This window comes from Hoplias malabaricus, chromosome 12 (genome assembly GCF_029633855.1).
Source record: "Hoplias malabaricus isolate fHopMal1 chromosome 12, fHopMal1.hap1, whole genome shotgun sequence".
Taxonomy (NCBI): Eukaryota; Metazoa; Chordata; class Actinopteri; order Characiformes; family Erythrinidae; genus Hoplias; species Hoplias malabaricus.
Window position 1 is genome coordinate 10,281,245 of NC_089811.1, and position 18,390 is coordinate 10,299,634.

The 18,390-nt window shown below is 37.2% G+C and overlaps 1 protein-coding gene across 1 annotated transcript; it reads left to right on the forward strand.

Annotated features, from left to right (window-relative positions):
- The first annotated feature begins 8,054 nt into the window (after positions 1 to 8,054).
- Positions 8,055 to 18,048, forward strand: LOC136664187 (interferon-induced protein 44-like). Its single transcript, XM_066641283.1, has 10 exons — positions 8,055 to 8,105; positions 9,506 to 9,534; positions 10,976 to 10,993; positions 11,572 to 11,838; positions 13,096 to 13,126; positions 13,466 to 13,664; positions 13,966 to 14,109; positions 14,251 to 14,422; positions 16,098 to 16,198; positions 16,774 to 18,048. Exons 2-10 carry the CDS (start codon positions 9,522 to 9,524, stop codon positions 16,957 to 16,959), a joined length of 1,131 nt encoding a protein of 376 aa, XP_066497380.1. The 5' UTR covers positions 8,055 to 8,105; positions 9,506 to 9,521; the 3' UTR covers positions 16,960 to 18,048.
- Positions 18,049 to 18,390: the final 342 nt, after the last annotated feature.

An 18,390-nucleotide genomic window follows, 5' to 3' on the forward strand; every position in this document is an offset into this window, starting at 1 on the left:
AGGTAAGTGTGTGTATTGCCCTGTGAAGGACTGGCACAAACATATATATATACTTATAGACACTAATAGTTACTTTTTATTTAGTAGTTGTAGCATTATTCCCCATCATTTTAAGATTTCATCCTTTCCCCAAATGATTATTTTCATAAATGTTCATTCATGACAAAGAAATTTCAGCTCCAGCCACTAGGTGGTGTTCCACACCCCGTTTATCTACTGTGCACACATTAAAATAAATATTCATTGCCGGCCCCAGGGCCATTCGTAAATCATCTGTGCTAGTTGGAAGTTAAATGCACACTATTTTCCTCTATCTGCTTGACAAAATAGTTTAAAAAATGATTCCGTGCCCTGAAGCTAGTAAAGCACTTTGCTTCTTCTCCTGCAGTTGCAGCGGTACAGGTGTGTGATTTTGTAGAAACAAATGAGAGTGAGCTGTAGCATAGAGCTAATGCTTTGGATTCCTTCTTCATCATTAGGTTCTTAATGTTCGCACTTGTTCCATGGTTATTTATTCATAAGGCTACAGCATTTTAATGAGCGTTCCCCACTTTCTCTCTCCTGTTAACATGCAAACTCAATTACAGCAATGTTTCTAAAACGAGCGGTGGAAGCAGTGGAAGCAGTGTGTGTTTCTCTCTCTCTCTCTCTCTCTCTGTGTGTGTGTGTGTGTGTGTGTGTGTGTGTGTGCAAGTTTTGGGAGAACACTGAGGCAGCAACAACTCACTCAAAATTTACATAAAATTAGCATTTTCAGGGTAGATGCAAAGACAGATCTGGAGCCAATGTGGTGCTAACAGTTTTGGGAAATTCTGCATCGATTACAGCTTTTAGACTTTGATGATTCTTAGGGTTTTGATGTGTGAGGGAGAAGCGGGTGCTGCTGTAATGACCATGGCATCTTGGGGAAGGAGGATGCTGAAGGCAGGAACAGTTTGGCTCTAAGGCAATTTATTCCCACAGGAAGATGACATTTTGGCTCATAAACGAATGTCTATATCAGTATGTACACAGTTCCAGGCTGAAGTGATTCAAATCTGATTTTCTCCCCTCATGTGACTCAGATGTCATCTTTTTTCATGGCTGTATGAACATGTCAGATCTGATTTGAGTCATGTTGGAAAGTAATTAATTTCATATTAATTCCATATTTTATTCTGATTCTGTTATACTTTGTTTTAGGTTACTGTGAACTCTTTCAGAGTTGTTTGTCTCTTCTCTTCCTTCTCTGCTAATATGTGTTTGCTCCCACTGTCGGTGGGAGAGAGTAACCAAGTCGCGACCAAGAAACATCTATGTAAACTTTTCCATCTCTACTTTAAAATATAACATTTTTACTCTCTTCACACACGCGTGACTTTTTCTAATTCATTCTCAACAACCTCAACCAACACCTCAATCCAACAGTCACTTTCATATGTGGTTCTAGATCAGATACATATCCGTGGGCGTGTGGCATGAATGTGAATGGCCTACATCTGTGTGTTATGCAGTGGAACGTCTGTCAGCACCAGCAGCGTAGAAATACTACAATGGAGGCGAGGCTTGAGTGAGTCCCAAATAGTGCCATGTTCCCTACATACTTCACAGAATGATAATCTTAATCTACTACTAAGGCAGTAGAAAGATTTGAAACTTAAAGCTGATTATAAACAAGTTTTATAACTTGACATACAGTGTACTACATGAGTGCAGAAACTGCTATTTTATGACCTACAGTGTGCACTACAAAGGGTTTAGGAAGATGTTTGGGAGTTGACTGATCACTATGTGCAACAGTAAAAGCTGGCTGGAGTATTTTCACCTTCTAGTCCTAATCACCTACGGTTGACAAGCTGCTTGCTGTCCTCCTGAACACAATATGATGCACACATGAGCTACTAATGCATCTATTTTTCTATGTTTTCTCCACAATATGATTTTGTGGTTGGTGAAGGAGGCGACTTGCATAAATGTATTAGTGTGCATTTGTGTGCCATTTCAGAGACAAATTTGTTCACATTACAGACAGATACTGGCCACTTCCAGCTGAATCAGATCTGAGCAAATATCCAAATTAAAAACTGAAGCTTATATTAGTTTCTCTGTTTCGCCCTCTCCTCAACTCTCTCTGGTCCTTTATACCTATAAGCACACCTTTGCTAGGTGTTTCTAATTGAGAGTGTGCAACCAGTAATCAGGGCCGAAATGAGTGAAGATAGCAAAATGGTCTATAGTGTCAAAGCTCTGGTTCTTTTCTGGTATTATTTTCTCAGTTGCAAGGTGGGACTCAGCCAGCAATGTAGCTTTAAACCCCACTAATCTGCACTCTGTGCAGTGATAGATAATAACATTATACCATAGTACTTGATGTGACGGACTGGGGTTCATTTCTTCACTCAGGCAGGTTCCATCCCACAATTCAAGATTGTATACTCTCCATGTAAAGCATTGGCCAACACAACGGGCCATTCTAGAGAGGGCACACATGAGCATAAAGTCACCATCCTAGTGCCAAGCATCAAACAGAGAGGTATAAAGGCAAAACCAACATGGGACTGTAGAGCAGTGGAACTGTGTTCCCTGTAGTGATAAATTTAATCCACTATCTTTGGGTTGGACATCCAACACCAAAACCTGACCCCAACACTATAACCATGCCAATCTAATTCTTATATCCATGTTCCAATATTTAGCCATCCCAGAAGTGTAGAAGCCAATGCTGCAGCACAAGGATAACCCCCCCCCCCCTTCATAGGCCTGATCTCTGAACAAAAACATTGCATGAACAGGTGTCTGGAAACTTCTGTCCAGCAGGAAATGAATTTTGGAAAGCACACAGAGCTATTACACAGAGACTAACTGCTCCAATCCTTGTGTGTGAATTAAAAACAGTTTAAGCCCTTAAACGGGAAACACAAATCGGCACAATTAGGAGCAGATGGTATGGATAAGTGGATAAGAGGCTAGAGAGCAATAGAGAGAGAGAGAGAGAGAGAGAGAGAGAGAGAGAGAGAGAGAGAGAGAGAGAGAGAGAGAGAGAGAGAGAGAGAGAAAGAGAGAGGAAGCAAGCAAGTGAAAGAGGGCACAGCACTCATTACAGCAAAGCAAGCTGGTCTGAATGGTGGAAGAATGGAGGTGTAAATGGAGTGAATAAAGGGATGAATGGAGATGTAAATGATGGGAGAATGAAGGGATGAGTGGAAGGTTAAATGCAGGAGAAAAAAATGGGTGAATAGTGGGATGAATGGAAGGTTGAATGGATGAGCGAATGAAGAGATAAATGGAAGGATGAATGGTGGGTGAATAGAAGACCTAATGAGGACATGAATCATGGAGGAATATAGAGATGTATGGAGGGGTGAATAATGGGATGAATATATAATATATAGAGGAGTAAATGATGGATGGATGGATGAATAGAGGAATGAACTAAATCTGAATGAATACACGAATCATGGGTGAATAGAGAAATGCATGCTGGGATGAATGATGGATGAATAGAGATATGAATGATGGGTGAACAGAGGGATGAATGGAGGAGTGAATGATGGGTGGACACAGGGATGGATGAACATTCGAATAAAAGGAGGATAAAGAAATTATGATTGGAGGAGTAAATGGAGGGGTTGACGGTGTTGAAAATAGAGGAAGAAATGGAGGGATGATTGTGGATTGAATGAGGGAGTAGATGAAAAGATAAATGAAGGGATGGATATAATAGTGAATGAAAAGTAGAACAATGAAAAATGTAGTGAAGGAAGGAGTGCATGATATGGTAAGTAAGCGTGAATAGATGGATGATGGCTGGATGAAGTGGTGAAAAAAGGACAAATAGATGGTGAGTGGCTTGGTGAATTATGGATAAATGGAAGGATAAAATGGTTCAGCTGCTTGTGTATAATAAGGCTGGTTTTCCGAGCGCCAGTCTGCCTTTCTGTCCATTTCTAATGGCCTTCAGTGTCCAGGCCCAGGTGGAGAGCTGCCCTGAGTGCTGGAAAATGGACCAGAAAAAACATTAGCAATATGGCCACATGAAAAAACCCAAATCACCATATTGACGCTGGCCGCTGGCCTGTTGAGATCAGCATTGGCCGAAGGACTGATGGTCAGAAAGCTCTCTCTGGGTGAGGACTCTACCGTAGTCTTGTTTCAGATCCATCCCACATTGCAGAGGGGCCAGTGGTATAAAATGTTAAATGTGCAAATCTTAAACAAAGGTGTGTAAAGCTCTATTCGTACGGGATTAGTTGTACCTGTTATAAAGTAATTACTACTGGAATACTTCTGTAGTTTTAACCTTCCTCCTGTGTTAGCTTTCTGTTACCAACTCTTATGTTAATGGGTCGGTTTTGACCCGTGTCTTAAATCAGACATAAGACACTCAAAAAACAATTAATTATCAACCAATTTGTTGACCTTGTTAGTTTTCCTTATCCATGAAAGGATTGGTTTTAATTGTTCATTGTTGCAGACTGTAAACTGGAGATGTACACTCTACAAAACACAAACTCTAAACTGACTGGGCCTTACATGTCTGGACATGTCTGTCTTTCCTTGTTTTGTGAAACAGACAAACATAGAAGCCCCTAACTGAAGCTCGAGTGGTTGTAGGAAGAGCTGGCTGTAGACTGTTGGTGTATAGTGTGTTTATGATTCCAGATTTGGCAGCCTAAAAACCTGTTAAGAAAGTATATCCTACTTATCAAATTATTTTTAGCTGCTGCACATGAGCCTCAAAATCACCAGGTCTAATGCCAAATTCCAGCCTGAGGATTATAAAGCCCTACCTCTAACACTGTAAACTCTCAGAAACTGGTAGGTCAACCTGCTCTTGGATTTTAGACTTTCTCACCAGTAGACCACAGAACATCGTTCACTTTTACACTGAACAATTCTGTTCACATGACTGCACATCCATTCATCCCTCTAATGCTATAGTGATGTTCGCTGATGATACCACTATAGTGGGACTGATATCGGGAAATGATGAGACAGGCTGGAATGGTGGCACAGCAGGTAGTGTTGCAGTAACAGATCTCCAGGAGGCTGTGGGTTCAAGTCCCGCTTCAGGTGACTGTCACTGAGGAGTCTGGTGTTTTGTAACTTTGTTTTGTTTTGGAAAACTAAAAACACATTTTTTAGTCGACATTGGCATTGAATATATCATTTGTATATTTAAATTCGACTGGAAGTCTGAAGGGCTACACTCTCAGGATTTTGGCACCAGGAAAGGCTCATTTCAACTGCAACAGTCTATACTACCTCATCATCCCTGGCACATTTCATCTGGGAAATGTAACACACACAAAATGAACTATCTACTTCAAAGGATCCAATCAGCCAATCACTCACCATTCCTGTCAGGCAGCTCACTGTCCACCCCAGCTAAAGCTATAAAGTGGGCTGTGTCTCAAATGGATCCCTACTGCACTATGTAGTGCACTATATAAGGTACTGAAATAAAAGCTTGTACAACCACAGCAAACTATATATCAAATAATTATTTGGACAGCTTCACACACTCACCCAATCACTCAAAGCTGTAGGCAGTTTCACATACACTCACAGAGTCACTCACATACAACTGTGTACACTTTCACACACTCAGCCCAATCACACACTCAAACCTGGAGGGGGCGTCTGTGCTTCACAGGGAGACACACACTCACTCAGACACTTTTGAGTCACCAATCTACCTACAAGCGTATGTTTGGACCATGGGAGGAAACCGGAGCACCCGGAGGAAACCGGAGCGGACACGAGGAGAAAACACCAAGTTCCTCACAGACTTGAACTCACAACCTCCAGGTCCCCGGAGCTGTGTGACTGCGACACTACCTGTTGCGCCATTGTGCCGCCCTAAACATTAAACACTTTTTCCAAATGCCAGCAACTTCATGAACCTAATCTGTTATTACACGCCCCATTTTGCAGTGGACAGGGTGCAACAGACCAAGAGCCCCTGCTTTAAAGCTTATGCAACTTACACCAGGTGCTATAAACATTTGTTATGGACCACGCCCGTAGAGGCTGAAACTGTGAGGTGAACTCAGAAGTCTTTGGGGAGGAGTTTAAGGTGGCTTATGAATGCATATGAAGCTGGACCCTCATGTTGGATACATCCATCCATCCAGCCATCCATTATCTGTAACCGCTTATCCAATTCAGGGTCACGGTGGGTCCAGAGCCCCCCTGGAATTATTGGGAACAAGGCAGGAATACACCCTGGAGGGGGCGCCAGTCCTTCACAGGGCAACGCAGACACACACACACATTTATTCACACACTCACACCTACGGACACTTTTGAGTCGCCAGTCCACCTACAAACATGTGTTTTTGGACTGTGGGAGGAAACCGGAGCACCCGGAGGAAACCCACGCGGACACGGGGAGAACACACCAAACTCCTCACAGAGAGTCACCCGGAGCGGGAATACCTCTCTGCTTCTGTTTCTCTTTCTTGTTCTTTCTAAGATAGAAGACATGTTCCCTTCTTCAAAGACAATACTTTGTGGTCTATAAAACCGACATGCTCTCAGAGGGGGAACATTAGAACAGTTAGAAGTACAGATCTATATCTTCACTCTTCAAGCTTCACACTTTCACTTTCTCTTTTGATTTCCCTCACACACACACTCTCTCTCTCTCTCTCTCTCTCTCTCTCTCTCTCTCTCTCTCTCTCTCTCTCTCTCTCACACACACACACACACACACCCACACACACACACACACACACACACACAACTACAAGATTATTTGGAATGTACGGAAATGGGTTCTTAAGTGTAATGGAGCACTACCCAATATCACTGGGAAGGATTAAGGTGGTGTTTGTGTTCCAAAGCTAATTAACAAACATTTTATCTTCATAAAAAAGTCCTAAAGGTGGACAAACTCCACCCCAGGTAAACATTGACAAGAAGGGGTCTAGAAAATTCTGGAGTATACTGTAGAAATGGCAAAGAAAGACTTTAAGTTTCCTTCTTCCAAGACCATCTCATTGGACTAACTGGTTATTTAGATTGATAAGGCCTGCATTATGGTTTTGCTTTGGTTTTGTTTGGCATGGCGGCATGGTGGCGCAGGTTGTGGGTTCAATTCCTGCTCCGGGTGACTGTGTGTTGCCCTGTGTGTGTTGCCCTGTGAAGGACTGGTGCCCCCAGGGTGTATTCCCGCCTTGCACCCAATGAATCCAGGTAGCCTCTGGACCCACCGCAACCCTCAACTGGATAAGTGGTTACAGACAATCTATCTCTAATAATGAATTAATTAATTGTTTGGCATGGGATTATTTGCTCTAGTGTTGAAAATAGAACATGTAAGATATTGCAGAAAAGTCTCAAAACATGCTTGTTTCAGTCTGTGTTTAAGAGGGTTTCAGTTTCAATTTCTGTGAAGTCAGAGTTTTTACAAGATGCATAAAAACCCCCTCCACCTGTCACAGAGACTTCCTCCCTCCATTTTCCTCCCAGAGCTAAATGTGAAAGTAAAAAAAGCAATGTATATAGACAAGCAGAAATAGCTACACACAGAGCATCAGACAAATGATCAAAACACAGCATCACATTTCACACATGTGTATGTCCTGTGCCAAAACCTCCTAAGACTGAACCATGTAGAAATTTCTGCAGGACTTAAAGAAAGGATGGAAGACATAAAGAAAATATTACATAGTTTCAAAAAATACATAAAAAATATAAGTACAGATGTTATAATTTATCAGATCATGTACATGAAGATCCATGAGAACTGACATGAATCTATATCAAATATATTAAACCTTGTTCCAAGCAACAACCAAACAACAAATCAGACCAAGCCAAATATGTGAGATATGAGATTGCATGACTAGACTGGAACTGGAATTATGAATATAAGGCTTTATACATTATGTAAAAAATAAAATTAGAACGGGAATAAAATGCCCTTCAAAGACTTTCAATTTCACTCAAATAAGCTTCTTCACAAGATGACCCCACCCCAACACACACACACCACTTCCCTGTGTGTCCTTGCAGAGCTTAAAGTGAAAGTGAAAATGCAATGTACATATAAAACCCCAACGTGTGCTGCACTCTCAGAGTTTCAGACAGAAACGAACATACCTCTTGTACTCGTACAGGTAAGTCCTGCTCTAAAAGCTTCTAAAATTAACTATTTATATTTTATAAACTAAAGTAAATACAGCATTGAATGAATACTTGCTTGAAAAGAAACTTGGGGATTTTTTCAGAAGATAAAGGATTAAAAATAAAAAAATATATAAAATTTCAAAAAATATCCTGATAATACAAGTCAGTAAAAATCCCTGAATATTGAAATATGGATTATAGAATCTTACCATTATTAGAACTACAGGGAGAAGGCTAAAGTAGGCTCATTGATCATTAATAATGAACACACAATTCAAACAAAAATGTAAGGTGTAATTGTTTCTTTTGCTTTCCTCATTTACATTTAAAATTAAAGAATTGTAAATGAGGAACACTGACCTGTTTATCCGGATGACATTTAAAAATGGAGACCAACTGTTCATAGATGGAGGGGATCAGACTTTGTCCCAAATAGCGCCCTAAGTTTCTAAAACGAATACTAGTACTGTGCCAGCGCAGTCTGATGTTTGACATGCCGCCTGTAATGCACATGTTCAGACAAGAACGTATTTGTCCAAGTTAAAGCAAGAAAGTAAGGATTTAGTTAAAACCTTTCCTTCACAAAACTGTTAAACACTCGAGCTCAGGGTCAGCCTGATCAGAATCTCTGCCACATAATCAGAGTGAAAACAATGAGACTATCACTGTTAGACAATCAGACTTTTGCTTACAAGTTACAATAACTGGAGAGGGTGTCTGACTGTTGGCCAATGATTCAGATTTGAAACTCTAGGAGTCAACTCAGTTTCAGTTTGCAGTGAAGTTTAAACTTAAAATGTTAGTGTTAAATAAATAAAAAATATATCTGAACAAAATGTGGCTATATACATTCCATTATTATGGATGTTAATGTGTTTTTAAATGTAACATAACTTTTAAGCTATTTTTTTTATTAAAGTTAGTAAATAATACCTCTATTTTTAATGTAATGGACTAAAACCAAAAACTCCACTAAAATTATTTTAGTTCTCATCAACCAAAACTCAACTAAAATTAACAATAATTAGATGTCAAAATATAAGATTAAAATTAATGCACTTTTTAGACTATAACAAACTATATCAAAATCAGCTGCCAAAATGAACTCTCATGCAAGTGCAGGTTTTATTTTATAAGATCTCAGTCAGGTAATAAAAGTGTTGAAGATTCTTTAGAGCATTATGATTTCTGTCATCATTTTTGTTGTATAGAGTTATACATGTAGGGGTGGTTTCCTAGACAGGGATTAAGCCTAGTCCTAGACTGCACAATATTTTGAACTGTGATTTTTTTCATTGAAAAGAGGGTTTAGTCCAGGAAAAGGCTTAATCCCTGTCTGGGACACCACCCCATTGTATATAAAGGATAATAATATTCTTTTTTTCTTCAGTTCCACAGATTCAAACATGGCTAACAAAAGTGAGTGGAAATGATGAAATCTAAACACACATTGCCAGCACAAACACACAGATGGGTAGAGTTTATAATATAACCCACCACCTACATGAACCTTTAATGAGAACTGACATAAATCTATGTAAACATTTATAAAGGCTTATTTCAACAAATTAGATAAAATGGCGACACATCAGACCAAAAGCAAAGCTGTTAAGCAACAAATATCTGTTAGTACAAGCCTTTATAAATGCTCATGTAGGTTTCATAACCAATTAAATTAACTCATGTTGTGTTATTATGGATTATTACAATAAACACACTTTATCTTAACACTGAAATGGAAGAAAAATAGCAGTAATAAGGCTTCAAACATCTGTTATTTGTGATAATAAAACTAAAAAATAGATTAAATGGGTTTATGTAACTGGTAATCCATGGTAATCCATGCAGATAGATAGAACCAATGACAAAAAAAGTTGAAATATTTCGAGAGCATAAAGGCACTGTAGACTATCAAAAAAAAAATATATATATATATATATATATATATGTGTGTGTGTATTGTTCTACATTTTTAAGCACTAATCTATTGGGTGAAAATAATTTTCATAATAAAAAATACAGGATTAATTGTGTAATTGTGATGATGTTATCAGTATTTTCCTTATCTAGTCATAAATATATAAAATACTTATAGTCAATATAATCCAAAAAATATAGTGTGTTTGTATAGTGTAAAAGTGTTTTCCCAGTGCATCACACAAGCAAGAACTGCCACTTGTGCCTTGTCTCGATTCTTGTTCCTGATATTATGGAGCTAAATCAATGACATAAGTAGCACTGGAAATTTGGATTTATTCTGATTTGAAAATAAATATAACTAGATTAATTAGAAAGAAAGAAAGAAAGAAAGAAAGAAAGAAAGAAAAAGAAAAAGAAAGGAAAACTGTATCTAGCAGCAGCAAATTGTTTCACTTTTACCAGGGCAACACACACGCCACCATGCCAGTGTCACTGCATCACTGAGAATGATCCACCACCCAAAACATATCTGCAATATTGGGTTCCTGACCATTGAAGAATAGGGTGAAATAGAGCAAATGATGTATGCAGGGCAACAGACAGACTACAGTCTGTATTTGTAGAACAACAAAGTGCTATTTTATGGTCAGCAGAACTGAGAGAATGGATTATGAGTGTAGAAACAAAGAAGCCTGTGTATATATGTTGCTTTTTTTCTCAGAAAATAAGGCCTGCAACAGTAAAACACAGCTGAAGACCTAGAAACTAATAGAACTACTTTGAAATGAATGTTTTGAAATGAAATGAGATGAGAATATATTACTGGACTGTAATTAGGTCTATTAGTGCATTACTATTTTTGCCATCAGCTTGGTTTACAGAGTAATATGATTTAATATGCAACAAACAACAAAATTATTTTTTATTTTCTGTTCCATAGATTCAAATGCGGAACCTGGTGAGTTTGTATTTAACAATTTTGCATGGCTAGCTTTTTTTCTGATCAGGATCAAAGCAGTTAACCATCCGCAACTGATGCCTTGTTATGTAGCTTTACAAATGTGTTTCTGTAAAATGCTACTTCTAGTGTTATCACCACAAAGTGTTTGAATAAGTTTTCATGAACATTTCCATAGGTTTTATGACAACAGATAGCATAGAGAAAAGTGTAGTAATGGACTACAGAAGATCTGTGATGACACCAACCACTTATTCTGCATTTACAAAACCACAGAGGTCATTAAATAGCTCTAGTGTGCACCAAATAGATAGAGAAATTTGTGATTAGTCTTTGAGGAATGTTTCTTTTTTACACATACTGAAGACAGGGGTGGCATACATATTTAGAAAGGTTTATTGGGTCAACTACAAATTTAAAAATATATATTTCACTCTGCATATTTTTGCAGTCTTTCATATGCACTTTTCTTTGAAATAAATGTTCAGATTGACTCAACATGGACTTATTTAGATAAACCTTTAATGGTTGTATGAGAACATCCATGTTTAATGAAAATTTCCTTCTGTTTCCAATAGACTTTGTCTATGTTCTGGCTGATAAAACTGTGAAAACTGGAGATAATGTTTTCCTTACCTGTGAGGCTAACACAAGTAATGTAACTGCAAAGTGGGAGAAGGCTGGACACAAGCTGCAATGTGTTGAGGGCAAACACAAACTAAGCACAAATGGTACAAGGTTTTCCTTGGAAATCCTGAATGCTAAACCAGAAGATGAAGCGAACTACACCGTAACCTTGCAGAATCAGTCAGGTTCATCCTCTTGCTCTGCCACGATCACTGTTGGTAAGTTTAAATTTAATACAAAATTCAGATTCACTGGAAATACCATTGCTAGCAATATTATTGAACCCCAACTGCACTTATTCAAAATTCACTTATTAAGAAAATGCACAAATCTCAGCTGTCAGACAAGAGCAAATTGAATTTCTCAACACAAGCAATATAACAAGTGTTTTCTCTAAACTCAATAAAAAATGGCACTTTTAATGACTACTGCGGTCTCAGAATAATTCAGCCCCTTCATGACAAGAGCCTTTAGAAGCTGTTAGACTTTCTGCAAATGTTCTTTTCTAAACACCTTAGGCTATCCAAATATATAACCACTTGAGGTTTAAATAACAAACTGATATTTGACATAACCAACATTTTTCCAAATGCTTATTTTTATTTATTTATTTTTTAATGTATAGCCTTCAAATCATATTCTGATATCATGTATCCTTTTCAGAAATCGTTATAGCCTGCCTGTAAGTTGAAAACATAAGCTCTGACAGTCACAAAAGGCCCAGCTTTTGAGCATTATGTTCAGGGCCAATATCCCAAGAGATTAAAACTGTTTTGGTACACTGAATATTTACTTATAAATGTAACTATTATTATTATTTCATTCATTATCTGTAACCACTCATCCAGTCCAGGGTCACAGTGGGTCGGGACCCTACCCGGAATCATTGGGCACAAGGCAGGGACACACCCTGGATGGGGCGTTGGTCCTTCACAGGGCAACACACACTCACACCCACACAAACACGTTCACACCAACGGACACTTTTGACTTGCCATTCCACCTACCAACATGTGTTTTTGGACCGTGGGAGGAGACCCAAACGGACACAAGGAGAACACACAAAACTCCTCACAGACAGTCACCCGGAGTGGGACTTGAACTCACAACCTCCAGGTCCATAAAAATGCTATGAAGTTTTTATTTAAGATTTTATGAATGTTATGTATACAACCTTCATGTAAAAGATTACAGTTTTTTTTTTCACTTTGAACTTGCAAAATATGCTTGTATTGTAGGAACAATGTATCATTTTGTACACTTTGGCTGTGATTTCTCTTAATTTTTGGAAAACTCTCTTGACTTCTTTAATTCTCTTCTCTAACAAATCATAGATACAGATTTTTAGTAAATATTACATTTTTTTACATTCTTTCTCTTGAAAATGGTGTTTGTATAGTATATTGCATAGGCGCTATATGTATATTCATTTCCTATTCACTGTAATATTAATAAAAAATATACATTTCTTACAGAAATCAAGGATTGGAGAAAAATGGAAAAGAAGTTAGTAGACTGTCATTCTTTAACCTCATGATCAAAAACAAACATCAGCAAAAGCCATTGCTAGTGCAGACTATTTTACTATGAAAAAAGCCACCTTGGTAATGACACTTGTTACAAATGATTATGTACACAGTAGTTGAGGGTACAGGTACCTTTTTGTGGATAGTATATGTGTAATGTAGCCTTATAAACACTCACTATTTATTTAAATAATATAACATATTTCTTGGAATATAAAAGCAATTGTTTCTGTTTAGCATCTGATGAAATAAATATTTGACCTTTAAATCCTTATCATGAAACATGAACTGATTTTTCATTTGCTGGTTTCCCTCCAAGACAAGAGCCAATGATCAAGGCTCTGAAGAACTTTAAAATTTTCAGTGGGGAAGTTAAAGAGCTCCGCTTTCTTCTGCATGGACCAATAGGAGCAGGAAAATCCAGCACCATCAACACCCTCAAAAGTATTTTTGAAGGACATCAGTTCATCAACTGCCTGACGGGTTCAGATTCTACTGGAACGAGTCTTACAACCAAGGTGAGTCCAATTACTGTAGCAAAATCTTCTGAAATGGGGTTAAATTTTAAAGCTACAGTATATGACATTCTGCTGGTGGATAATGTGAGAGCACCAGAATCTCAAACCAAAACAACGATTCATATTCAGCCATACTTGAAATCATTTGATACATTTGAAAACATGCATAATAATAATAATAATAATAATAATAATAATAATAATAATAATTGTTATACTTATAATAATAATAATAATAATAATAATAATAATTATTATTATTATTATTATTATTATTATTAATGTTGCTGTTTATTTACAGTATGAGAAGTTCTCTATTGGACCTTTACCTTTTGTCTTCTACGATGTGATGGGTCTCGAAAGCAATGAAGGAAAGCAATCCCGTGGGGTGCGCATTGATGACATCGTCAACGCATTTAAAGGCCACATACCAGATAACTATAAAGTGAGATCAACACATGCACACACACACACACACACACACACACACACACACACACACACAGAAATATAAAGAAAAAGACAACTCTGTTGTGTTTAAGTTTGATCTTATTTGGCTTTGTGTATATTTTTCTATCATGTTTAGTTCAGGGAGGATATGCCGATGATTGAAGAACACAGAGACTACATCATCAGCCCCACCATAAACAATAAAATCCACTGCCTGGTGAGTGTCATTCCTGCAGACAGACTCTCCATGATGAGTGAAGATGTCATCAATAAAATGAGAAACATCAGAGCAGAAGCGAGTAAATTAGGTACGTTTCACTCTTTGCTGCAGATATTTGTTATTTTACAGTGTTACATTATATGTTTATACAGTTTTCCCATGCATTCTGGGAACTGATATTGGTTCCTAACAGTTTATTGATGAATTTACAACAGGAGACTGTAAGACATTCCCCACAGCCCCTAAATAAATAAGTAATTCATCTATAACTAAGCTTTGTTTAAACTGATATGACTCTCAAAGAAAACAGCACCTTGAATCAAATGTAAGGCATTTACACTTTAGTCATATACAAGCAAGTTAAAGAAATAGATACTGTCCAAATGCACTCATTGTCCATTTTATCAGCTCCACAAGTACAAGACAGTACAGTACAGGAGCACTTTGTAGTTACAGACTGTAGTCCATCTGTTTCTTTACATAATTTCTTATCCACATTTCACCCTGTTCTTCAATGCTCAGGACTCCCACAGAGCAGGTATGTTTTGGGTGGTGGATCATTCTCAGCGCTGCAGTGACACCGACACAGAGGTGGTGTGATAGTGTGTGCTGTGCTGTGCTGCTACGAGTGGGTCAGACACAGCAGTGTTACTACAGTTTTTAAACACTGTGTCCATTCACTGTCCACTCTGTTAGACACTCCTACCTCGTGGTCCACCTTGTAGATATAAACTCAAAGACAGTAACTGCAGAATTTGTGCTGCACAGTTTGTGTTGGTCGTCCTCTGCTCCTTCATCAGTGGACACAGGATGCTGCTGGCTTGGTGGACTATTCTCAGCCCAGCATTGACACTTGGCTTTAAAAACTCCAGCAGCACTGCTGTGTCTGACCCACTCGTACCAGCAACACACACTAACGCACTACCACCACATCACTGCACAGCTGCAAATGATCCCCCATTCAAATCACAAATGCTCTGTGGGGGTCCTGCAGGTCTCCTGACCATCGAAGAACAGGGTGAAATTGATATGCAGAGAAACAGATGGACTATTGTCTGTAATTGTAAAATTACAAAGTGCAAAACTACAAAATTTATGACCAGTGGAACTGATAAAAGAAACAATGGATGTAGATACAAGGTAAGTGTTCCTCCTCCAGTGATTGTTCAGTGTATTAGTACTTATCAAGTAACTGTCTCAGTGTTGTCTACTTATTAATATAATTTAGACAAAATCTCTCTTGTCTTGGTCTCTGTTTTTGATTGTTGCTGTTTGGAGACCAAACATCAGCAGCACCTCATTCGGAAAGAGTTTACTTTGACCTCTGAACTTCAACAGTATGTCAAGATCGAATATAACAGCCCTTTAGCTGCACTCAGGTTGGCTAAATAGGACAGACCTGTCAGTGCTCTTCTCCTTCAGTATCCAATTAATGAATATATTCTATTTATTTAATCTAATGTTATTCACATGATCGTTGGGGCATGTTTACTTTGTCCACCCAATCTGGAATTACACGCTTCACTTATGTATTCATCTTTGTGAACTTCTGTGCTGAACTTATATAAAGTTATCTAAAAACCACTAAATAATACAATGGGAACCAATGCTTTTTTTTCAAATGGATAAAGATCATTTTTATTGTAGTATATTTTTCTAAATATATTATAAATACAGTCAATAAAGATATCACTCTAAATAATCACAGTAACCCATCTAGGATGAGTCTTAAAGTAGTTTGACTTGATGTGTCTCCACTGCAGGAATTCCTCAACTCGTTTTCATGACAAGAGTGGACAGAGTGTGTGAGCTGACAAGTGAAGACTTGGGGAAAATCTACCAAAGCAAGAAGATCAGAGAGAAAGTGGGTGGTCTTTGCTATGCTGTGCTTTTATATTCATTTAAATTCATTTAAATAAAACAAATAGGTTAATATTTATTTAAGTTTAAATATTAAAGTTATATGTGTGGTGCTTTCTTGGATAGCATGATCTTAATTTCTAAGGTGTTATAAATAAATAAAACTGAACTGCCACTGGGATTCTTCAAGTATTAAGTCGGTAAATAGGTGGTACAAATATTAAATGCTGGGAGGGCTCGGAAAAGTGGTCAGGGTACTATAAATATAGTACATGGACAGTAGATAATTTTTAGCAACATATTTGAGATTTTGTGTTCAGATTAAACGTTCAGATATTTTGCAAAATGTGTGAAGATAAATGTTTGTTTAATAATTTTCAGCTTAAACAAAGCCAACTGCTACTGAAACTAGTACAAGACGAGTAGTTTACCTAACAGGAATTTTTATATTCTCTGACTCCTTGTCTTCTCTTTTCTACAATCAAATGCTGAGCTGTGGTATATGAAACTAATGTGCCATTTAGAGCAAAACATGGAAGGCTTATACTGAAAAACTAATGTGATTGTGTGTGTTTGCAGATTACAATGTGCAGTAATAAACTGGGTGTCACTGAGAACTGCATCTTCCCAGTGAAGAACTACCACGATGAGATCAGGGGCAATGAGCAGCTGAACTGTCTGGCTCTGCAGGCCTTCACACAGATCGTCTACTCAGCTAACGACTACATAAAGAATTGGTCCAGCAAACAGAAACAAGTCGAATGATTCTTTTTCATATAGAGGAATCACCAACAATATATCATTGCTATATATAAGATGCTAAGTGACAGATCAGTTAATTTTTGTGCTATGGTATACGCTATGATATATAAATAGTTTACTACATTATTTGAACACAGGAGCTGTCCTTCACACTGTTTGAAAATTTCATGATGAATGGACCAGTAGAAATATTCCAAAATTATCCTTACTGATATGATGATCTATTGACCAGTATCAGAAATGAATTAGGTATGGAAACATATTTCTGCATATTTATTAAGTTTAATTTCACAAAAGTACAATAATTTGCCAAAGGAAAATGTTTTTACACATGAAATATGATACATAAATACAAATGTATACAATTTAGACCTAAAATCATGCTCAGTTTATATTACTGAATAATATATTTTTTTTCAAATTTTAATAAAAAAGTTGATGGATCCTTTTTCAAGTTTCCATCTTAAATAGAACTTTATTTTCCCTCCCATACCACCTGGAGCATTACCATTCTGACTGTGAAAGCATGTCTTATTGTAACTTCTATTATTCCACATTTCCTCAAGAAGGTGCAAAAAATATTTCTTTCCAGGGAGTTTAGTCAGGTCATTCAAGATTAGCTGTGTATAGTATATTGATCACATGAAGTTAAACTTGAAAATACTGCATTAAAACATGGACTATGTAAATCACAATTTGCAAATTAATTAATAATATAATGAAATGCCCAACTGCATACACTATTAAGGCTGTTGAAATATACTCAGACTTCATTTAATATATGCCTTCTCAGTAAGTGTATTGCTTTTTAAATGTATATATAATCACAGTAAATACATACAAATAAGTTTGAAGAACAATGAGTTTGAAGAACAAAGTTTTGTTCAGATTCTCCTTGATTGCATGATGATAACCTCAAATAATATGGACTTCCACAATGTTGGTTGTTATTTGTTGTTTGTTTACTTGTGAATTTAATCAATTAAAACATTAAATCCTGTTAAACACAAGGACATTGTGATAAATCATGATTAATTGCAAGTTAAAATGCTAGTATTTCCTTGGTTTTTATTTTGGAAGGGAGATAATGCTAATAAATATGTAGAGTTGTCTTCATGACAAAGTGGTTAGAGGAAAAAATCTTTGTATTTTATTACAGCATTTCAGAGTAGGTTTTATGATACTGGGATTAGAATCTCTCAATTTGTTGAGTAAATGTTTAATGAAGAGGTTTAATCTATATTACAGCATAAAAATATTTAATCTACCTTCCGAACTCAGCAGGAGTGACACTAATGAAACTCCTAATACTTCACTGGGCTCTGAGTGAGTGAATTAAGGGAGGTAGTTGTGGCCAAATTTTGTAAAATGATTATATTTGGGTTAAAATAAATTAACATGTTAAAATATTCAGATTAATCACATGCATTAATG

Coding starts and splice junctions, on each gene's coding strand:
- LOC136664187 (XM_066641283.1), top strand. Junction 14,110..14,250: donor ACATACCAGATAACTATAAA/GTGAGATCAACA, acceptor TATCATGTTTAG/TTCAGGGAGGATATGCCGAT. Junction 16,199..16,773: donor GCAAGAAGATCAGAGAGAAA/GTGGGTGGTCTT, acceptor GTGTGTTTGCAG/ATTACAATGTGCAGTAATAA.